This window comes from Colletotrichum tamarilloi (genome assembly GCF_030869305.1).
Source record: "Colletotrichum tamarilloi strain Tom-12 chromosome Unknown Scaffold_1.1, whole genome shotgun sequence".
Lineage (NCBI taxonomy): Eukaryota > Fungi > Ascomycota > Sordariomycetes > Glomerellales > Glomerellaceae > Colletotrichum > Colletotrichum tamarilloi.
The window spans coordinates 519,762-542,224 of record NW_026849384.1 but is presented as its reverse complement, the minus strand read 5'-3'; the positions used below and the strand labels follow the sequence as shown (position 1 = coordinate 542,224).

At 53.6% G+C, this 22,463-nt stretch overlaps 7 protein-coding genes across 7 annotated transcripts; 3 read left to right on the top strand and 4 right to left on the bottom strand.

Moving 5' to 3' along the window:
* Positions 1 to 1,869: 1,869 nt before the first annotated feature.
* Positions 1,870 to 3,788, bottom strand: CTAM01_00181 (phosphoribosylaminoimidazole carboxylase; the record flags this gene model as incomplete). Its single annotated transcript, XM_060516235.1, has 3 exons — positions 1,870 to 2,192; positions 2,247 to 2,900; positions 2,951 to 3,788. 3 exons carry the CDS (start codon positions 3,786 to 3,788, stop codon positions 1,870 to 1,872), a joined length of 1,815 nt encoding a protein of 604 aa, XP_060388861.1.
* A 445-nt stretch (positions 3,789 to 4,233) lies between these two features.
* Positions 4,234 to 5,670, top strand: CTAM01_00180 (dihydrouridine synthase; the record flags this gene model as incomplete). The annotated part of the gene is made up of 5 exons (XM_060516234.1): positions 4,234 to 4,277; positions 4,346 to 4,409; positions 4,479 to 4,581; positions 4,643 to 4,967; positions 5,031 to 5,670. The coding sequence occupies 5 exons, from the start codon at positions 4,234 to 4,236 to the stop codon at positions 5,668 to 5,670; spliced, it is 1,176 nt and encodes a 391-aa protein (XP_060388860.1).
* A 344-nt stretch (positions 5,671 to 6,014) lies between these two features.
* CTAM01_00179 (cyclin-K) lies at positions 6,015 to 7,465 on the bottom strand (the record flags this gene model as incomplete). Its single annotated transcript, XM_060516233.1, has 2 exons — positions 6,015 to 6,854; positions 7,001 to 7,465. The coding sequence occupies 2 exons, from the start codon at positions 7,463 to 7,465 to the stop codon at positions 6,015 to 6,017; spliced, it is 1,305 nt and encodes a 434-aa protein (XP_060388859.1).
* Positions 7,466 to 8,274: 809 nt separating this feature from the next.
* CTAM01_00178 (proteasome component PRE2) lies at positions 8,275 to 9,215 on the top strand (the record flags this gene model as incomplete). Its single annotated transcript, XM_060516232.1, has 2 exons — positions 8,275 to 8,415; positions 8,496 to 9,215. The coding sequence occupies 2 exons, from the start codon at positions 8,275 to 8,277 to the stop codon at positions 9,213 to 9,215; spliced, it is 861 nt and encodes a 286-aa protein (XP_060388858.1).
* Positions 9,216 to 9,633: 418 nt separating this feature from the next.
* On the bottom strand, positions 9,634 to 11,250 carry CTAM01_00177 (glycoprotease; the record flags this gene model as incomplete). The annotated part of the gene is made up of 1 exon (XM_060516231.1): positions 9,634 to 11,250. The coding sequence occupies one exon, from the start codon at positions 11,248 to 11,250 to the stop codon at positions 9,634 to 9,636; it is 1,617 nt and encodes a 538-aa protein (XP_060388857.1).
* Positions 11,251 to 11,897: 647 nt separating this feature from the next.
* Positions 11,898 to 14,984, bottom strand: CTAM01_00176 (uncharacterized protein; the record flags this gene model as incomplete). Its single annotated transcript, XM_060516230.1, has 1 exon — positions 11,898 to 14,984. The coding sequence occupies one exon, from the start codon at positions 14,982 to 14,984 to the stop codon at positions 11,898 to 11,900; it is 3,087 nt and encodes a 1,028-aa protein (XP_060388856.1).
* Positions 14,985 to 19,096: 4,112 nt separating this feature from the next.
* CTAM01_00175 (galactosyl transferase GMA12/MNN10 family protein) lies at positions 19,097 to 20,573 on the top strand (the record flags this gene model as incomplete). Its single annotated transcript, XM_060516229.1, has 3 exons — positions 19,097 to 19,523; positions 19,576 to 19,858; positions 19,910 to 20,573. 3 exons carry the CDS (start codon positions 19,097 to 19,099, stop codon positions 20,571 to 20,573), a joined length of 1,374 nt encoding a protein of 457 aa, XP_060388855.1.
* Positions 20,574 to 22,463: the final 1,890 nt, after the last annotated feature.

The following is a 22,463-nucleotide window of genomic DNA, read 5'->3' as shown; positions in this document are numbered from 1 at the left end:
TCTTCTCCCACAATAAACAAGCTTGGGCCTTCATAAGTAGACTTACACATAGAAATAGTGGTGATGTTCTCGATGTCGTCTAGATCAATCTGCAGAAACTCTCGATAGCTCTACAGTGCCTAATTATCAAGAGAAGTTACCGGTGCGAGCCGACGTCAAGGCAGTACCTGTCGAGGCCCCAGATTATCATATTCCTGCCAAGGCGCTTGTCTCAGGACGGCGTCGATCTGGACCACCTTGTCAGCGAACGGTCTCCGCGGATAGATTTGGACCGGTGATCTCTAACTCACTTCCCAAGTCGCATCCGGTCCTTCGGATCAAAAAGATCAGGGCGATGCATCAGGCCGTCTGCTGCGAGATGCGCCATGTGGCGAGCAGGACCCTAAGCGAGTAGTAATAGAGCAGGCATTAGCTCGGCCGGGACATTTTCCGAAGTCATTTACCAGAATCCTCGATAGGTTCACCTTAGATACCCACGTAATACCCAAGCTGTCAAGTGTGTGCGATGCTCTCAGGAGTGTGGAACCAACAAACATGGTTTGAGAGGCCACAAACCCCTTCCGCCGTTTGGAGGAATGTCACCGCAGGTATGTTCCAGGCAGCTTGCTGTAACATGCTGTGAGCGATTTCGCTCACCGCTTGGTAGTCAAAATTGATGACATCAATCAGGCGATAGGTTAGATAGTTGTTCGAAGGGATGTCATCTCGTATTTTGCGAGGAATGTCCATCCCGGGATCGAGAAGCGGGCACTACGTAGTAAGCTTCGCAACGTGCAAAAGCTATGAATAGCACCGAGCATGCGGCTGATCACTTCTTCCTTTGATGTAAAGAGGTATTGGCCAAGAAGTCTATCGACCCCTTCTTCCTGTCCAGCTTGGCCACTTGTCTTCCCCTCACGTTGTCCAAGTCAAGGACATACGTTGGTCGGAACGCGGGGAGACATCACACCCGTCGCACTGAGACATAAGCCATGGCAGGCTCCTGTCGTATATCATACTTACCTCGATTTTGCCCTTTTGTCCTTGCCACATACTCAGTGCTCTGATGTGCTTAGAGGTTCCTTCATTGATAGCAGTCAGACGGTCAGTGACCACCACGTTTGATTGAGACAGCTCCTTCTCGTATTGCATGTACCAGGCGTGCTGGGGCATGACAACCGACTGCGAGTCACATGAACGAGGCCGTCTTCAGCAAGTTCTATTATTGGAAAATAAATGTCAGTGGCTCAAAGTCAAGTAGAGGAATCGAGGTGAATATCCGTAGCATGAGGTGGGTTTGATCCCAACAGTCTGTTTTTGGGCGACCCGGCGATCATCGATAAGATCATCGATTTTGAGACTGAAACCGTACCCCCGAGTGGAAAGAAGTGTATCCTAGTGTTTCTGACCATTCCTTCCGATATCTAGCTCCCGCAAAGAAAGTGATAGATGCCCCGCCAGTCATGCCAATCATCAACATCAGACCTGAAAGACAAAATACTGGTGTCTACAAAGTAAGAAGTCATTTGCACTCCGGAACAATCGGCAGGCGATTCTCTCAGGGTTCAAGGTGTAGGCTCACAGTTACCCCGGGTCCTGTTTCAAGCGGAAACCCACGCCGCCTTCCCAACGTTGGGCCATGTCTCAACCGCAAGTCCTCATGCATCTCCCTGGAAATCGTTTGACGAAACAACCTTTTCTCACACCAGCCAAGGTGGCAGTATGGCAGTGAAGCGTCATCCCGGAAATCAAGCATTAAGGACCTTATAGCGACCGCCCCTTATTTGTTATTTACTAACTTTCCTATGTACGCCTTTGCTGGTATCAATCAATGCTGCCCAAACGTGGAAAGAAGTTCCACACATGCTAATAAAATCTCTTCATTGTCCCTTATTGGTTCTCGAGGTACGCCTTCCAGCCTTTACTCTGCAGCTCGGAAGCCTTGTGCTCAACTTCCCGGGACATGTTGCTCATATACTGAGCCATCTTTTGCTGGTACTCGAGGCTAGACGACCCGAGGATCTTGACAGCGAGGAGGGCAGCATTGGTGGAGTTGTTAATACCGACCGTTGCCACGGGGCAACCGCGGGGCATTTGCACGATGCTCAGCAAGCTGTCGTGACCGTCAAGATGAGTGGCCTTGACGGGCACGCCAATCACCGGCACAGTTGTCTCGGATGCCAGCATGCCTGGGAGATGGGCAGCACCGCCGGCTTTGGTGATGTTAGTAATATCTCCAAAGGGCCGATCGACGTATGTAAACTTACCAGCTGCGATCAAGACCTTGATGCCACGCTGCGCGGCGGTCTTTCCAAGTTCAACCATACGATGGGGCGTACGGTGAGCAGAAGTGATGTCAAGGTCATAAGGAACCTCGAAATGCTCAAGAATCTCGAAGGCACCCTTCAAGACCTTGAGGTCTGAGTCAGAACCCATGGTGACAACAACCAAGGGCTTATCGGCGTTGCGGGAGCTGGTCTTCTTGGCAGGAGACTCTTGCAGACGGAGTTGGTCTGAGGCAGCATCAAGTCGCGCTTCGCGCATGTAGTTCACCTCGTTAATCAGAGGCGCTGCTAGCCTCTCCAAGCTGGAGTTGGCAGAGTGAGTCGTCACGGTGATGTGTCCAATCTTGCGGCCAGGCTTGGACGATTTGCCATAGAGGTGGAGGAAAACATCCATGTTGTCATCGTATAAGGATGTGGTCAGGTCGACCAACTCTTCGTGGGAGTCTTCACGCGCACCGCCGAGAATGTTGAGCATCAGAGCGCCGGAGACGCGAGGCTGCAACTTGATAGATCGCGGGAGCATGTCCAAGATGGAATGGAGCTGCGCCTTGTACTGCGACATGTAGGGCACACCCTCAATAGTCCAGTGGCCCGAGTTGTGGGGACGAGGAGCAACCTCGTTGACGGTGATTGTGCCTATCATCAAGTTAGTTGATCCTCAAGTCTTGTAGTCTCTGCTAACTGACCGTCCTTGAGCAAGAACATCTCAACAGCGAAGACACCTCTGCCCTTCACCGTCTTGATAACATCCCCAGCCACCTGGCGTGCCTTCTCACATACATCCGCACTGACTTGGCGGGGTGGGTAGTACACCTTGGTGCAGATACTCTCCTCGTGGATAGTTTCGACAGCCGGGTAAGTGTGAACCTTTCTCAACTCGCCGTCCTCATCCTCAGTTCGCACAACCATGACGGCGAGCTCCATCTCGAAAGGTACCCACTTCTCAGCGTAGAGTGAGAGCTTGCCCATCGTCCGAATAGCCTCCTCATAGTCCTCCGGGCCCCTAACCTTGAAGTTACCACGGCCGTCATAGGAACCCTTTCTCGCCTTCAGCATGAATGGGAATTGGAATGCCCTGTAAGCGGCCGTGAGGCTCTCAGGCATAGCAGGGCCGGATTCAATGGCCATCTGAGGGGCAATGGGGAGACCACCCTTGGCGAAGTGCTCTTTTTGCAAGTACTTGTCCTGGATCAGACGCAGAGTCTGCCAATGGGGGTGACAGGGTACTTTCTTGACGGTGCCTGGAGCAGTGATAACACCGCGGGTCGCAATCTCCTCGAGTACCTCAGTGTTAACGTGCTCGATCTCGACAGTGAGGACGTCACACATGGCAGCCAATTCTCTGATCTTGGCCGGGTCCTTGAAGGAACCGGTGACGTGCCGGCTGTTTTGGTTAGCTTGCTTCGCAGGACAATTGGCCTCGTCCAGGATCGCGATATCGATGCCGAGGGGCCCCGCGGCCTCGCACAACATTCGGCCCAACTGGCCACCTCCAAGGAGGCCGATGACGGGCTTCTTGACCATTGTGAGGATCGACTTTGCGACGATGATAGCGCGAGTGCGAAGGTGAGGAGAAGCAAGTTAGAGCGAAACAATAGCCCAGATCAAAAGAAGGGTGGAGAGAGTGTTTCCCGAGGGAAGAAACGACTCATAAATGCAAGCACTTGGCTGGGGTAGAGCAAAGTTTTGACGCAGGAAGTTTACAGGTTTCTGCCCCATTGGGCAGGCGGTGAAAAATCACCCCGCCGTTATCGTCGCAAGAGAGCCCCACCCCCACTATGACAGCACAGGTGAGGATCGCCCATCTAGGTTTGATGCCACAGGGCCCCCCTGCTCCACTAAGAACCTCTGTAATTCTTCGCTACAGGCGCCTTCGACGTTGTGAGTGCGTCCTAATCCGACTCAATCACACTCTCATCTCAACTCGGGCATTATACCACTCACTCTTGTGGGTGTCCAGATTGTCACCATGGCGGCCGACCTCTATAATGGAACTCTTTCAGATAGAACACAGTAGGTTTTGAGTTCCACTTCTTGTTCACCATGAGTCAAGGGGACTGACAACATGTGACTTTACGCAGTCCCCTGAAAATATTCGATGCTGCCAAGAGTCAAGATAGATTTCTGAACGTCTCAGCCCCTATGGTGAGGTATAGCAAGGTGATTCAAATCTGGTATTTCAGTCAAGGAGGCCATTGACTCATCACCGCATAGCTCGCTTTCCGTCAAACCGTTCATGAATATGCTACCGATCTCTGCTGGACACCCATGATCCTGTCGAAAGAGTTCAACCGCAATAACTTTGCCCGGGACAGTGGTTCGTTGACTCCCCTGCGCCTCACTCCGGTATCTTCCCACGGTCTGACTCTTCTCCAAAGATCTCACAATATCCACCCGTGGAGTTCAGCCTCCCACAATAGTTCAATTTGGCGCAAACAGCCCTCTCGAGCTCGCCCGCTCATCATCTCTTGCCGCCCCTTTTGTCAACGGTGTCGATCTCAACTGCGGGTGCCCACAGTCATGGGCTTGCGCAGAGACTCTTGGTGCCGCTCTTATGGAGCAGCGTGAACTCGTACGAGATATGGTCATTGAGACTCGTCAACGCTTGGCTAGTGACGGTTGGCACGTTGGCAAGGAGCGGGATATCGACAGTCCAAAGGGGAGGAGCGTCAGCGTCAAGATCCGTGTGCACAAGGACTTGAGGTGAGTGCACCTTACCTCCTCTCGGGAACCGTCCTCCGCTTACTCACATGCTTCACTGACTAGGAAGACGATGGACTTCATCGACACTGTCATTGGCAACCCCCTGAACCGTAATATCGACTTCCTGACGATCCATCCCCGTACCCGTCATACAGCATCCACCACCCCTATTAACACCGAATCTCTTGGCATTCTCCTCGAGAAATACGGTGACACGCTCCCAATCCTTCTATCCGGCGATGTCTTCTCCATGGCCACGCTACCCCTGTCGACGGTATCCAAAGCACCAGAAGAACCTTTGGAACCGACACTGATCAACGGCCATGATGGCTATACGGACTTCACCCCCAGTGGCACCAAGTTGGCAGGTCTCATGTCTGCGCGGGGTATCCTCGCAAACCCTGCTCTTTACGCTGGGTTCGAGTCTTGTCCGTGGGAGGCTGTCGAATGCTTCATGCGCCACGTCATTCGTGCCCCGATGCCAGTGAAGCTCGTTCAGCATCACCTTCACGAGATGTGCGGACCAGGTATGGGGCCGGATAAGCGTGCTTTGCTGAATCGACAGGAGAGGGCAGCATTACTTGCTCTCGAAAATATGGTGGACGTGATAGATTTCTTGGATGATGCGATCAATCGCAAGACAGGCAGGACGGAAGGACTTCATCGAGAGCCGAGACGTAGCTCAACAATTCATATACCATAAACTACTACCCTCTCAATCTGCAGCAATGTTTTTTGACTTTATGATGAATTCGCTATGAATTGTAATCACTGCTAAGGTATTTCCTACCTTTGCAAAGCATCGCTTGCGCCATGACCTCTGCCAAAATACCACCTTTGGAACGCCGTGTCTCTGTGAAAGCGTGCTGTGACTCTCGCGCATACCAAGATGCTTGCGCTTGAAGCCGCCTTTAGTGAGTGACCACTATGGTACATAAGCGTCATCTTGCGCCTGTCGACCCTTTGTCCGAATACCCGCCGTAAAATGCGATGGACCTCCAACGCCCATGGTCCGTGGAATTATTACAATGTTACAGGCTAGAGCTCCTAGTCCAAGACCTCCCCTTCATCTTCATCGGACAGTCGTGCCCGCTTCTGTTCTCTGCCCTCGGAATCCGAGTCAAGCTCCTTCCTCTTTCCTGGGGACGCCGGGTTATTGCCATTCGCTCTCTCTGGCTCCTTAAGCGTGGCCTGCGAGCCGGACTCAGTATTAGTGACGTCATCGCGACCATTAGCCCTAGCTCTTGGGCTCTGCGTTCCTCTATCCAGCTCAAAAGGCGTGCCTGCTGTAGAGGAGAGAGCGTCCTGGCTCATCGGATCCCTTGGCTGTCTAGTATTGGCCAGGTCAAAAGCTGGTGATGGCAGTGACGGGTTCTGTTTACGGAGCGGGTTCTCAGTGTAGAACTGTCGGACAATGTCGATGGCCTTGGCACACTTGTCTTCGTTTCCTTTCAGTGCCCTCCACCACGGTTCGCCGTTGACATCTTCGATCTTCTGCTGTGTGTGTATACTGGCAAAGAAGATGGCACTGATGGCAACGTCGCGTGCTTCGAGCAGTAGAGGGATGGAGGTAAGGCAGGCGTCGCTGCAGAACGCCCAAGCTGACTGCCTCAGATGTTTGTTGTGAACTATTTCGAGTTGACCGAGAAGCTCGAATAGACGCTGGTAAGGGTTCTCCACCATGAGGTCGAATGTGAGGTATTCCAGCATCAACTCCTCGTACATGAGAATGCTGTCTCTCCACCGCCAGTACTCCTTGCTCATCTCATCTATCATTAGCTTGGGGTTCTTTTGGGCGACCTTCGCCACTGTGATGATGATTTCCTTTGTCTTCCGACAGTTTTCTTCTGTCTTGTTCGCGAGAAAGAGCGCAGTGGCTGCAATGTTCTGTTCAACCGATTCCGTCAGCATTGGTTCAGCTTGAGCCTTTTGGGTCCCTCGTTTGGATCTGGGAAGTGCGGAATGTGCCTGACACTTATAAGACACCAACACGAACGCATTTAGACTGGGGATTGAGCAGAGATATGTCTCACGTAGTGGTGGATGCCGTTCTTCTCTTCAACCATACTGTATCGCATATAGAACCGGTGGAAGAAGACGCCTGCAACCCAAAGGGTGATTTGGGGCAAGTCGAGAAGAACTCCGGCCTGATATATGAAGTTGACACCCTTCGCGCGTCGTAGGCGCTCCTCTGCCGGTGAAATGCCATCTAGAATACTCGGTGTGCTCAGGGTCTCGTCGGGGGTGAAGTACCACTGATTGGGCGGAGGTCCTGGTGTTTGCGCCCTTGACCGCTGGGGTGAGCGCGTGTCTCGCTGAGAATGAGGGCGCGGCGGCGAGGTCCGCGATGAGTGTGTCGGGGGAGATGGAACTGCAGGTGGCACATCAAGACGACGCCCGGGAGATCTGGATTGCCGGTCTGGTCGAGGCGGACCCGGGGGGAGCGTGGGAGGCTGGTAGGCCTCTCTGGAGGGCCGATAGCGATCGATACTAGCCATCGCCGCGAAATTATTGTGATACCTTCAAGTCGGCGATTGGTAAAAGTTGATGTGAGAGACTGATCATGGGTGAAATGGCGCTCGCCGTCGCAAGTGGTAGTGTTGGATGATGGCGGAATCGCTTTCCTTGGTTTAGCTGAGGTGGATTTTCGACCCTGTTTGAGTCGCGTTATCTTATCAACAGATCCACGTGATCACTTTAGACCCCTGCGTGTTCTGGCTACCTAGCAGGTGGATAGGTACATCGGATGGGAAGATAGATAGGTGTTCAGGTCAGGTAAATGGGGAGCTACTCGATTTAGCCATCCCCGAATTTTGACCCTTAAGGGATCCTTAAGAGGGGAGAAATGTCGAGAAATTCATCATGGTTGTGTAGAGTGCCTATGAATTCGAGGACAGGAAGCATCGAAAATACTTTTACTACCTAAGGTACGTTACGGTCCATGGCCTGCGCTGGAAGCTATCGCACTTGGAGGTAGGTCCTTATGTAAGCCTGAGGTGCACACGGACCTTGATGCTGAGGTGTCTCCGTACCTGCAGCAGCAGTTGCCCATTCCGAATCAGGCAACAAGGCATCAATCAGCTTGGTACGCACTTTCCCTTGCTGAAGCTGGCCGTGACGCGAGCATGGAGCTGCCTGAGCTACTCCCCAAGTCAACGTCAAAGAACCCCATTCCCCATTCCAATCATCACCAAGCCCAACACTTCCACGAACATCAACGAAAGCCCGCTCAGAAATAATTCTTTACTCTCACCACCCCTTATCGACCGGTTAATTCGACAATTTCCCCCGCCCGCTGACCGCCGAGATGGACAGCCTTGTGGCCAAGTACAGCCGCCCGGCGTTCGAGCAACACAACACCTTCAGAGACGATGAGCAGGAGGACCTTGAGCTCCTGGGTGGAGCGCCGCCGCTGTCATTGAAGTTTGCTATGCCCCCGGTCGCACATGTGAGTTCAACCTCTTGACTGGGTTTCCGTTTGAACCTGAGATGCACCATCAGACTGACATGGGGAACCCCTCAATGCAGCCCTCCTCCTGGCTCCGCGCAGCAACAGACGACCGAGCCAACCCCGACTGCCCCATCAAGATTGCCCACGGCACAACGACCCTCGCCTTCCGGTTTCAAGGCGGCATTATCGTCGCCACCGATTCCCGTGCGACTGCCGGAAACTGGATTGCCTCGCAAACAGTCAAGAAGGTCATTGAGATCAACTCAGTGCTCCTGGGCACCATGGCCGGCGGTGCCGCTGACTGTCAGTACTGGCTTGCATGGTTGGGCATGCAGTGCCGCCTGCACGAACTCCGCCACAAGCGCCGCATTTCCGTCGCCGCGGCGTCCAAGATTCTCGCCAACCTCGTCTACTCATACAAGGGCATGGGCCTCAGCATGGGCACCATGTGTGCCGGCGTTACGAAGGAGGAGGGCCCCGCGCTGTACTACGTCGATTCAGACGGCACTCGTCTGCCTGGCAACCTCTTCTGTGTCGGCAGTGGTCAGACTTTTGCCTACGGTGTTTTGGACGCTGAGTACCGCTACGACTTGACCGACCAGGAAGCTCTTGACCTCGGTAGCCGAAGTATTCTTGCCGCTACGCACCGTGACGCCTACTCTGGTGGTTTCATCAACCTCTACCACGTCAAGGAGGAGGGCTGGGTTAAGCATGGCTTCAATGACACGAATCCCATTTTCTGGAAGACGAAGCTGGAGAAGGGCGAGTTCACCAACGTCACTGCCGACTTGGACTAGATGTCGGTGGAGAAGGACAGTGATTTGGTGCCGCTGAAGTCATACGTGTCGTGGGGTTCCTTCCAGAATCCCGCTTTCAGCCAGTCTCCAGGCGGAAGCCCGAGACCGAATCTCGCTCCAGTGTCGCTTTTGCCGGGACAGAGCGATATATCCCACCTATCACTATGACGTGCAAGGAGACAAGAAGATTTTACTACCTCGCACAGGAATGAATAGAACGGTTGTGATAGGCAAACCGAGCGCAGTCGCGGAATCGAGCATGGCTTGTCAGGTTGTCCATTAGACATCTATACTCTCAAGGGAGAGTGCAGGTGTTGTGTAACTTGTACACTAGATTATGATACAAGTTCATTCTCACGCTTCTTCTACATTGTTATTACATGTGATTCTATAACCAAAAAAGGGGTATCATAAGGTTTTAATGTTCTCTTCTTCTCCATCCAGGGACACCCAGGATGCCACCCTCTTCGCTGGACGGGTCAATCGACCACTTGCGCTCAGGATGTACGGAAAGTGAACTGTCCCAGCCAGCTTCGTACATTTCCATGCCGGTCCATGCAATCATGGCCGCATTGTCCGTACACAACGCTGGCGGGGGCGCCGTGATCTCCACATGCTCGAATCCGCGGACGTCGAGCATCTTCCGTAGCACGTGCATGAGGAAGCGGTTGCTTGCGACACCGCCGCTTACGACGAGTGTTTTCAGTGCATCTTTCAATTCCGGCTCGGCGGCAAGAGCGAGGTAGATGCGAGTCGCCAGGTGCTCGAATAGGAGGCGCATGGTGGCGCGGGCGAGGATCCGTCGTTCGTCGAGAGACATGGAGCCGCCTTTTGAGGTGGCGATTTTGCGGACCTCGCTGCCTAGGCCATTGAACTCGTAGGATAAGGCGCGGGAGGCGGAGAGGGGAGGGTGGAGGGTCCAGGAGTAGGGTGGGGGAGCGGTGTACGGCGCGATTTCGTCGACGCGGCGGAGGGGAGGGGTGTATTCGTAGTCGTGACCGTGCTGGCTTTTGGGATCTGATGATGATAGAGAGGAGGGGACAAAGGAGTCGGGAAAGGCGAAGCGTTCGAGGAGGGCGCCGTACATGACGTCTCCGTGGGATGCTAGCATGTCCGGCGGGAGGATGTGGCGCGCTGCCTTGTCGAGGGCGTCGCCGACGGCGATGTTGGAGGAGGAGGCGAGGATGCGGTGAGATGTGAGGGAGCGGGAGTGGACGAGCTGGGTGTGGCCGCCGGAGACTAGAAGGGTGAGGAAGGGGTATTCTGGTTTTATAGTAGCGGTGACATCGACTGTTGGAGAGGAGGAGGCGGTGGTGGATGAGGACGCTGTAGATGTCGTCGGATCATGGCGGGCGAGCGCGGAGACGAGGCGAGGGGTCAGGGCGTGGGCTTGCATGTGGTTCACGGCCAGGAGGGGCACCTGCCACGCTGTCGCGAGGCCTTTCGCCGTGGAGAGCCCGGATGCGAGGTTCGCGGACATACCGGGGCCGCGGGTCACCGTCACGAAGTCGGGTTTCTGGCGCAGAGTGCCGGCGACTGTGAGCGTGTTGTTGCTTGATAGCCCTAGCTCTCCTGCGAGAAAGCGACCTCCCCCTTTCCCTCCTTCTCGTATCAACTTGCTGTCATCGTGATTCCGAGCTTCTTCCTCGGAGGCAGCTGGGGGCAGAGAGGAGAGGGCTTCGGCGACGAGTGGCGCGAGCGATGCGTCGTGGGAGCGTAGGGCGACGGGCGGGTAGACGCCGCCGTAGGCCGTGCTGTCGGATGTGATTTTGCGGTGAAAGTGGAGGGTCGCGCGACCCAGGGGACCGGGGTCTTTGGAGAGGAGGGCGACGCAGGTATCGTCGCACGATGTTTCGATTGCGAGGGTTAGGAGAGTTCGGTACTGGTGCTGGCGCTGGAGCTGGTTTTGCTGTCGAAAGGGTGTCGGCCGCACATGCGCTGCCGGGGCTATTGCTGCGTTACCGTTGATGGTTCGATGGAGGTGAAGAGACGGAGCGCGCCATCTTTGGAAAATCGTGAGGGAAGGGCAGCGCATTAAGGGAGCATGGTGTGGATGTGGGTGTCGGGAAGTGCTTCGCGAGAGGATGGAAGGCTACAATGCGACGATGAGAAGTTCGGGAAGCTCTTATCTTATCACATGTAATCTTATCGGTTGTCTTCACCGAGGACTCACCGACTTACACGCTTCCCGAACCAAGTTGCAACGCCTGGTGTATTCCCCAGCCGGTTAGATAATCTTCTTTGTTCTACTAGAGCGCTGAGCCATCAGATGGCATTCAACTACTACGGAATCAAGAGAATCCCAATGAAATTTTCTCCTTCTTTTCCGCCGGTGCTGTGGCTGAAGTTAGTGAAGGCCGCCCCTTGCCGTGGAAGACTAGGGACGTATCGCGCACGAAAACTCCATCTTCTTTAGCGAATCTACTTACACATGTACTTATGCTTGCGATTAAAGCATCTTGAAGAGTTCATTGATTAAGATTTTGTGCAGATTCTAGCTGCCATGCATTTTTGAAATCCTTTTCCTCCTGTTTACCAACCATGCAATCGTAGTAATGCTAATAATGCTGATGTCATCCCTGTTTCCAACTCCAAGATCCTGTTCGAGTTCATATACAAGTCGGCCCTTATATCCTTGCCGACGTTCAACTATCATGAATGTCTGTAAAGTTTTCCTCATCTTTAGTTACCACTATCCCTCCTGGCAATAAAATTGACCCACTCGCAGCGGCAGCCGCCGGTACCACCATCGAAACCGCCAAAAGAAGCATTCTTATCCTTTCGAGGGTTCACAGTCGTTCCACCAAAGCCGATATCATTAGGGAGAAGCTTCGGTGTACTCGTATCGATGCCCTGGCGATCATTCACGGGCCAGTGCCACACGAACTTCTCGCCCGACTCTCCGCCGTGGGTGTCCGTCTTGATCGTGACGGGGTAAGGCATGGTGCCGGGGGTGGTGAGGAGCTGCGTGGTGTTCGCCGAGCGGGTCCAGATCTGGACGAGGAAACGCGTCTGAGACCACGTCACAAGGAACTTGGCCTCGCTCCTGCGGGATCCGCCGTCTTTGTCGAGCGGCACATTGCTCTCGTCCTCAGTCCCGTTGAGGGTAGTGACGGACTTGAGGTAGATGGTGCGCTTGAAGTAGGTGTAGAAACCGTAGTGCTCAGTCGGGAGGCCGCGATCATAAAGCCGTAAGGGCTGCTGGACAGCATGAGGGAAGAGCTGTGCGGGGGCTCCAGTGCCATCTGCCTCGAGATCTGGAGCCGGTAGTCTGATGCCAAAGTCATCAGTAGAGTTTCCCGAACTCTGACGCTTGCCCAGAGCGTTGGGGCCAACTGTTTCACTGGCGGACTTGAGGATGCTGAGATAGAATGGAGTCGGTTCGCCAGCTTTCTCGCTGGAGACAATGCCATCGGTTGTGTTTCCGAGGAAGTACATTTCCTCAAAGGAAGGAGGGGCTGGGTTGGGTGTGAAAACTGGGTTCTGTCTTTTGATGAGTGCCCTTGCCCTAGCTACGATGCCGCCAAGGTTCAAATGGCGCTTCCCAGAGGTAGATCCGGGCCGAGGGGGTTCACCATTTGGCACATTCCAGAGATTGCGCGTGTTGTTATCCCATTGGATCTGCATGGTGAAAGTCGGCTGGTTGGGACGGTTGGGGGCCACAGATTCCTGTTCTTCCTTGGGAAGTGCGCAGCTCCAAACAGTCGAAGGGCTACTGCAGCCGGTGACTGCGGCGGTGTTGTCCGGGCCAACAACTGAGAGAACCCCAGTTGGCATCGGAGGGAAGTTTGTGAGGTTGAGAAAGATGCTGTCAACTGGTGCAGAGGCGTGGTTTCGCGGGATGAGGGTAACGCAAAGAACGATGATGAGAATGCTGAGGAAAAGACTAGCTCCGCATATGCCAAGGCAAACACGTCTTCTCTTTCGACCTTCACGACCGCTGCGACCATAGCATCCATTCGCCGGAATGCACCCACGGCCTTTCCAGAAGCCTCCAGCTTTGCGAGCTGCAATTTCTTCCTTTTCGTGGCGACGACGCTGTCGTTCAACGCGATGACCGTTCCCTTCTGCTGCAAGGAAGTGTTCCGGCGGCACAAACGTGCCAGCGAATCGTTCTGGAAGGCGGCCTTGCTGCCCAGGAGCAGGGCTGTTGCCTCTTGGCGCTGGTGTCAAGGGTATGTCGGTCATGTTGATGCCGCCTTGGGAACTCATTGTTCCGTTGATGGCTGGCGAGATTGGTCCCGGAGACGGGGGATAAAGTGCCTGCAAAGGGTGGCCCGCAGGGAAGACAGCTCGGTACCGCACGGCCTTCTGCTGAGGAGGAGGAGAGTATGGGGGCGGCTGCTCTGAAGGAGCTGGGCTGGGTTCGGCAAGCTGAGTTTTCTCTGACCGGGGCTGAAGTCGTGGAGTAGCTGATCGAGAAGACGACGCGGGTGAAGGATCCCGTCTGTCCATGAGTGGTGATGGGGTCCTTCTCGGAGTAGGAACTCTGACTATCGGCGCCTCTATATTGCGTGGTGATGGCCTTGGAGATGCTGGAAGGCCTGGTCGCTGAACAATAACTTGTTGAACTTCTTGTGGCTTGAATACCGTAGGCTGCAAGGCTTTTGTTTCCGAGACCAAGACCCTGGCGCCCTTTTCACTCCACCAGTCCTCAGGCGCTGATGATTTGACAGGCTGTGATTCACTCTTCTGGGGTGGGACAATAGGGCTCTTCCTCTCTAGAAAGGGTGTCGTGATATGATCCCACCAACCACGAGTCTGCGTTGCCGCGCTGTCTGGGCTCTTTGATGCCTCCTTGACCTTTGTTGGCTTTGGCCGGTTCGAGGCCGTCCCATCCTCCTCAAACAAGGTGCATGGGCTGCCTCCATCATCGTCCTCATCATCCCTATTCTTGAGGACCACGCTGACTACTCTTTCCTGTTGCTTGTAGGTAGAAGGCACTGCAGGAACAGGAGGAGCGTCGTGAGCAACACCAATACCAACACCAAGACCAGTTGCTTGAGAATAAATGCTGGAAGTGCGGTGCGGTGACTGGAAAGGGGAGGTGGTATCTGGTGTGTCTGGGCTCCACACAGATCTCTGTTGTGAGGGAGTCAATGGAGTGACAGTGTCTGCTTTACCCGTCGTGGTAGGCTTATTGGTATATTTCGGCGGCAGATCATGCGGTGTCTCAATGATGGCTGTTTGGGGGCTGATTTCTCTGTCGGCCATCTCTGACGGCAACGCGATGCCAATGACAATCGGGCGGTCGTTTGGGGATAGGTCCTGCTCCAGGGGGCTGCGGCCAGCGCTTTGAGGAGACTTTGCGTTTGGGTCCGACTTCTTCATCTTCAGCCAGTTCCAATTGCCGACTGACGCGGAGTTAGGTGACCCCTCAAGGGCCCTCAGTGCTGCTGCATCGACAAACTTGGGCTGCTGGAGATCAGGAATCCGGGTCGGTTGAGCCTGTTGCTGCTGTCGCAACGTTGCCATGTCTGTAACCACCTTGATCCCTGCTTTGGCGTTCTGCGCCTTTTGCCGTTGGCGGGACTTGAGACGCCTCAGCTTCTGGACTGAATACCGTGGCTGTGAATATCTCGTCGAAACCGGTTTGTTTGGTCTCAGGGGACTGGGAGCGGCCGTCTTGTCCATGATGAGCTCTTGGTCATCGTCCATGATTGGGGTGACCACATCTTCATCTTCCCACTCCTCCCAGTCTTCCCTCTCGTTATCATGCCGGTGATCGTATGGCTGCCGTTGAGGCACGGTGGGCCCGTTGGAGGACATGTTGATGTAGGAAGTTCCGAGACTTCAGAACACAACTTTGGAGGGACAATGCGCGTAGATCGACTCCGAAGTGATAAACTGATTCGATGAGGATGCAAAGGTTTCGAGCCTCTCAAGAAAATTCTGAATGAGAATGAATGAACGAATCACTGAAAGGCTTCTCTGGTCGAGGTGGTGTCAAGCTGGAACAAAGGCGTGGCTTTGAGAGAGATGCTGGTGGATATTTTGGGGAAGGAAGCAAAGAGGGAAAGAGCGGCAGGTCCAAAGAAAGTGCTACAATGATTGACAACGAACTCTCCCACATGGAATACTCGGCTGTGAGTCGTGAATAGGCGCACAATGAACAACAAAAGGGAAAACGGATAGCCACCCACCGAGATTCGTTCAACTACGTCTGAAAACACGAAACAAGCAGGAGGGCAATGGCGCGGCAGGAGCAGGTAGCTTCATTATATGACTAGGGCCGAATCACCACGCGGCGGCTTTGAGTTCATGGGTCACGGCCAGGCCTCGCGATGTTTGGCTGGACGATGCAGTTCGCAGTATGAGGTAGGCGCCCAGTTGGACATCTCGAGCTTCTGATTGGCCGTGGTGCCGCTGGCCAGCTCTCGGGCCTGCACAGGCAACCGCAACGCTGGCCATTCATTTGGCCGCGGTTACATGGAGGGCAGGACGGCTCTGCGGGATGTAGCGGCATGCAGGACATCCATGAACAGAGTGTTGGCTCATCTCGCGTAGCCGAATCATATCATTCAGTGAACCACGATGAGCCAAATGACTGTGTGTGGTTTGAGTGAGTGAGTTTGGGGAAGTTGTGGTAGGTGTGGGTGGCTTGAACAAGGTGTGGCTGAAGACTCATACCTACGCCACTCTGGTCTTATTAATAGATTTCCCGCCAGATACAAGTGTAGGTATTAGATTCACCTTTCACCGAGTCCGTACGCCTGCCGCCGTTAAAGGATCATCTTCCGCACCTAACCTTGCCGAAGAAGTGGAGACCCGAGACAATTGTATGCCGCTGCCCGGGCCGGGTTTTGTCAACTCCAAAGCTGAATTGCTCACTTTCTAGCTGATATCTCAAAGTTGAGAACAAGTCAGTGACTGGCTGGCTAGCCATGTCGAAACGTTTCAGCTAGCCCGTTTTTCGTTGTGTGTCGAATGTGAGTCTCGCACTATACGCGCTACATTCCGATCTTGTCAAATTGGAATGCTCATACAGGACGTCATAGCAAAATATGCCACACCTGCCAAAGCACTCAAGGTGTTGTCGAGTCCTCCACGAGCCAGCAACGCGTCGGAATGCAGTAAAGCATCGGCATCGGAAGCGATCGAGTCAAGAACTCGGGTATCACGCCTCGCCGGCTGGAACGTCTTCCCGATGCCACGACGTATGCCATTGGTGGGCAGAGGTACAGGTTTTCCTTCCAGCCCGTCATCCTATCTTACAAGTTACGTGTCTGCACGCCAGCCGTCACCCCTCATTTACCATAGCTTTGGGATTTGGTTGTTGTCATGGCTGTGGGATGGAATTACAGGGCCATACAAATCCGGTCTCAGGTCCTGAGCAGGTGGACGATGAGCATTGATTGGGTGAGTGGCTGTGCGGCTAGCTGCCTCGCAATGGACGAGGGAGGGCTCGGGCTTTCTGAATCGAAAACCTTGCCGTTCCAAAGAGCAGGGCGAAAGAGGAGCATTAACATCTTGGGATTATGTATGATTCATACAGTTTTCGTCATCGGCGTGCAACGCCAGTATATGAATGAACTTTGGCGCGGTTGTTTCGGCAGGAGTATTCGTACAAGACGCTGGCTGTGGAGTTGGCATCTTTGCTGTAATGCTGGCGTCACCGAAACACCGCTGTTAATTTAAAAACTGGTCTGGACTTGAGGCGGAAGACGAGAGACAGCTCCACTCGATCTTGAACGCAATCTCCAATCGGGAGGATCAAACATGGCAAGCATCATGTGGTCTAGAATTGTTATACCGCAGTTTGTCGCTCGAAAGTCTGGTTCCGGGGCGGAAACCACTAGATGTAACATCGTGCAATTCTTGCCAATTAGCAAGACGCGCCTCAAGGGCTGAATGACAGGTAGGTACACCACTTGATGCCATGCTGAGCAGCGTCACTCGACATCCACTAGCATCTCATTTCAGCACATGCGAGATCTGTCTGTGTAAGGTATTCAAGGGCCGCATTGAAATGCGTTAAAGTTCATGTCTTGGCTAGAAAGCGTTTTTTGTTACCTCCTTACCTCAGCAAGCTATTTGGTATCCCTGACGATTGCGACAGGTTCGTGAATGCCCTAGATTGTATTCTTTTCCTCCCTTGGCTCAATCTGTACATGTATCAGGTGAACTCAATTCAGGATGATTTATTCATAAACTTTTCTTTTCTTTTCTTCTTTCTTTTTTTGGGCAGATAACATCCATGATTATGACATCGTTCTTATCACGATATTCAGACGATTGATATGTCAATTGCTGCTAATCCGGGGTTATTGAGAGGAGAGAGTTTGAGGAGGCTTCGAGCCTATTACTTTAAACAACCAGTCTCAAAGTACACTTGACCTGTCTCACTGCTGCGGCATGAACGTTGTCGCCGTGTGCAAGCTACCCGAGTCAATGCAGGGCCCGTGATTTAATGTCAGCGGACCGCTAGAAGCCCTGAAACCTTGGCATCCTGGCACCCAGCAAAGACGTTCCATCTGAAAAAAGATTAGACGCACCAGATTTCTGCATCTATACTGGACTACGGGCGAGAAGGGGTTAGCAATACAAAATTAAGTGCCCTTTTTTAGAAGAGAGACTGACGGTGGGATGGACTGGACGATGGCCAACCGGGATGGACGGCCTCCCTTCAGGTATTATTGCCCAGCTTGAGCCCAGCCCATTCCCTTTGCAGATACGAGACGATCAAAGGAGGAAATCAACAAATAGTCGCACAAAAGGGAAACGGCCCTTTCTTGAATCTTACGAATCAAACATTCCCCTCTGCCAATATCTTACTCATATTTGCCTGTGAGATTCGGAATTCCATTGTCGGCCTCCACAGCTTCTGCTTCATTTGGCTCAGTTGTCATCCGTCAGCAATCATCCCTGCCCCCTACCTAGGTACCTTCACGTACTGTGGTAATCCTGTCTCCGCGTGCTCTTCCCCTCCCTTTCCACCCCACGCCAGTGGCAGCAGGCGGTCAATTCCCGGTCTCTCTTTCCTGCTGCAGCCACCAGCGCCGCGAAGGAACACCCTCGCGAAAAAAAAAAGTGACCCAGCCGGAAGACGACTCTCCTCCACTTCGCCCTCCTCCCTAACACTTTTCTATCTGTCTGTCTACTCCGTACACCTGTCCCCGTCGCATCGACACTACTACGGGAGAAGCACCACCGAACCGAGCCACCAATTCCTAACACCTAGGCTCTGGCTGTCTGCCGTCCATAATCCTCCGAGCTTCTACCTTACCAACCAGGTCCTGTATCGACCTGCCCTGCCCACGCAGCAAAACACCTTCCCCTGGCTGGGTTACCTGTACAGCCTCACCCTGAATTCCACGAACCACCAGAAGCCATTCTGCCTATTCCGAAGAGAGAGAGGGGACCCCCTTTTTCGGATACATCGACCCCCTTCCCCAACACCTTTAGCGAATACTTCTTCTTGGCTATCGCGTTGTAACCAGACGGCTCGTAAAGTGCCATCTGGTCACAACCCTCGATAATCTTTCATCCTGGATCAATCACAGCAATTCGCCGCCTCTTCGTCCTTCAGCGATCGCAGGCCAGCACGTTCACATCATCGACGCCGCTCCTCTGCATCTGGCGGTCTTGCAGTCAACGTTGACGGCCCAGGCGACCGTGGCTCTCCCCAATTCCTGGGAGTCCACGGCCAGCAGCCTGGTCTTGCGCCAATTCCAGGTACGTCTTGTCCTGCATCATCCTCCCGTCCTTTTCCTCAACTCCCAGTCCGGCCCGTGGTACACCTATTCGCACACGTCTACGTCTTCCAACCCCCCGTATACCGACATGCCACCGATGTGAATACGGGTTGGACAATCGAATGACGGGACCCGCTTGCTGACAGCTCGTGTTCTTTTATCGCTGCAGGCACCCCCAACACCGCAATGTCGCTCTCGCGCAGTCCCTCGCCTATACCTGGAGGCGGTTGGGCCAGCCCTGGCCTGACCATCAACACCAGCGGTCGATCGAGTCCGAGTAGAGGCTTCTCAGCATCCAACGGCGCTTCTACCCCTTGGGAGAGCAAGATGAGGACCGTTGGTATGAACGGTTACCCGTCCTTTTCTACCCAGAACCAAGGCTTCTTCACACGACACATGCGCCGGATATCAAGCAGCCTACCGCGGTTCAACAACCAGAGTCCATATGTCGAGAAGGAAAAGGACAAACTGGGGCGAGGATCATGGGCGGCACAGAAGGTTCCCCTCGTGGGAAGGATACGGAACATTTTCGCGCGCATGGGCAGGAAGATGAAGCTGCGCCTGCTGATCCTGCTCCTCTTCACCCTCGCGATGACCATCTTCTACAACACTCGTACGTTCCTCCTCTCGACTCGAGTCTCCTTTCCTCGCTAACCATCTCGCAGCTCTCGTCTACCACTGGCGAAGACACTTTGGTGGAGGCCAAAAGTATGTCATTATCTTGGCCGCCAATATCGGAGGAGGTGTCATGGAGTGGAAAGGGGCCCGTGAATGGGCTATTGAGCGAGACAGTGTACGGAACAAGAAGAAGTACGCCAACCGATGGGGATATGATCTTGAGATCGTAGACATGAGCACCAAGAAGCGATACGCACACGAATGGCGCGAGAGCTGGGAGAAGGTCGACTTTGTGCGCTCCGCCTTCCGCAAGTATCCAAAGGCTGAATGGTATGTCGCAGCGCTCAATTCTCAGCGTGATTGAACTAACAATGGGTTCAGGGTTTGGTGGCTCGACTTGAACACCTACGTCATGGAACTATCTTATCCCTTACAGAACCATATCTTCAACGACATAAGCAAACACGTCTACCGCGACATCAACGAGTACAACCCTCTGAACATTAGCCATCCTTTCACCGATCCTTACCTGGACGAGGAGTCCCGAAGCCCGATTGGCGATGGAAAGGCTGAATCGGTCAACCTGATCCTCTCCCAGGACTGCTCTGGTTTCAACCTCGGCTCCTTCTTCGTAAAGAGAGGCAATTGGGCTGATCGCATGCTGGATGTGTGGTGGGATCCCGTCGCCTACGAGCAGAAGCACATGGAATGGGAACACAAGGAGCAGGACGCTCTGGAGCAGCTCTACAAAACGCAGCCCTGGATCCGCAAACACACGGCCTTCCTCCCTCAGCGCATGATCAACGCTTTTCCGCCAGGCGCTTGCTCCGAGAACGGGAACGACACTCGTATCCACTACGACCAGAAGGACCGAGACTTCCTCGTCAACATGGCCGGCTGCGAATGGGGTCGCGATTGCTGGGGTGAGATGTACAACTACCGCGAGCTCAGCTATTATCTGAACCGCAATCCGTGGGAACGTTTCAAGGAGGATCTCATTGCTGTCATCTGGGAGAAGATCACCGGCCAAAAGGTCAAGCTCTGAGACGGCTGACGATTCACCAAGACACGGCCCTGATACGTCTTTGCGCATCACCGTTGGGCCATCTAATAACGGCTGGTCAACCGTGTTTCACTTCCAACGTCCTGTTTATCAATGGGAATTACCTATCTTGCATACTACACATATACGCATGCGAAGCCCGGGAGCTTGGGGAACCTGACGTCTACACCCCTCATGAGCGGTATGAAAAAAAACAAGAAGCAGAACCCGTTCACAGCAGCGGTTTCACGGACCAAGGGATAACATTTCGAAAACGAAGGGCGTTCATTGTTGAAGGCGGTTAGGAGTATTCGGAGGAGACTTTTCTCTCATGTTGAGATGTATAAAAATTTGGGGTGCTGTTCTTGTTTTCCGGGCCCTGAATCTTTTGTTCGTGTTACATTAGACGTGTACGCCATGGTACTTGCAGAATATGCGTGGAAGTATATGAGGAGCAGAGCCGCCTGAAAGAATTTCTGGCATGAAGAGCCTCCGCCAGCTCCTTAGGAAGCTCCGTGACAGGTGGCTTGCACATAGGTGGCGTGATGAATCTATGCCTTGTCTACCTTACCACTTGTACGTGTCTCTTCTACCTATCACATAGCCGATGGTGACTTTCTTGCATGACGATCGACTGTTGTGATGAATGCTTCCTTGGGCTTGGAGATTTATTACCGATATGGTCTGACATTGGTGCCGGACACAATGGTAGCCTTATCGAGGGGGAGCATTGAAAACAAACAAGCTTATCAATGCCGCCCCTGAGGAGAGGTACCGGGGATGGGCTAGGTGGCGATGGCAGGCTGTTCCTTGCACGAGGATGGGGATTAACGGCCAGGATTAGTTAAGAGGGAGCAGATATTCCGCCTCTCTCAAAGTACTGGCCGGCAACGAGTACTTTGTTCGCAATCTTCTTTTGCCAAATCCTAGCGTGTGTGTAAGGAAGAAGCTCGCTTCAAAATCGAGTGAGGGGACGATTGACAGTTGGGGAGGAAGTCAAGCTGTGAAAGGAACACACTTTTGCTGGGCCATCGCGAGCATGGATCGTTGCCACCGGACCCTGACCACCGTATTAGCAAGATGGCAAACAAGAACACGACAACTTGATTCCACAGCTAGTTATGAAGCGGAGCGCTTGCGCCATTTCCAACATGCGTTGTGAACAACACCGGGACTTTCAAGTTGTGGGAACAGGTACATGTCGATTTGGACTCAAGAAGAGATAATAAGCATTGTGGCAGCTGCAAAGTGGCTCGCCAGCGACGTTTCCTTCGGCACTGAGACTTTGTCGAGGCGTGTCGGGGGGCGGCTAACGGGTGGCGCGGCGGTGATGCGGGTGCCCCGGTTCCACTCCGGGAGCGACTCTTTGCCGCCGGGACGTGACCAGTCTACAAAGGATGGAAGGTTCCCTTTCGCCTCTTATCAGGTACCTTACCTTAAGTGGCGGCGGTCTGAGTATCAATTTTTTTTTTGTTGCATTGTTTTTTCTGCGGAAGAATTGCTGCTTCGGTACGTGCTTTGAGATAGCCCACTCGAAGAACCAGGAGCATGAAGCAACGATCAAAAAAGAAACCAAAGCGCAAATGGTGACTCTGAGGATTGACACGTATCAATCCGTCTCCATGACTGACTGACTCCTTTGCCAACTCATTGGGTTACCCGCAATCGCGCCGTCCTTTTCGTCTTGATTCAAGCAGATGGCGGCAGCAGTCAGGGCTCGGCACTTACGACCACAGGGGCTCCGTCCAGGGCTTCTGGGGACGGGGAGATGTGGACTTTGCGAGTTCCGAATATATTGATCTGCCCGCGCCGGCTGTTCGGGATGGCGACAGCTTGTTTTCTTCGGGGCGATCGTCGCGTCCCCTGCTTCTAGAACCCCTGGGAATGTGGAGG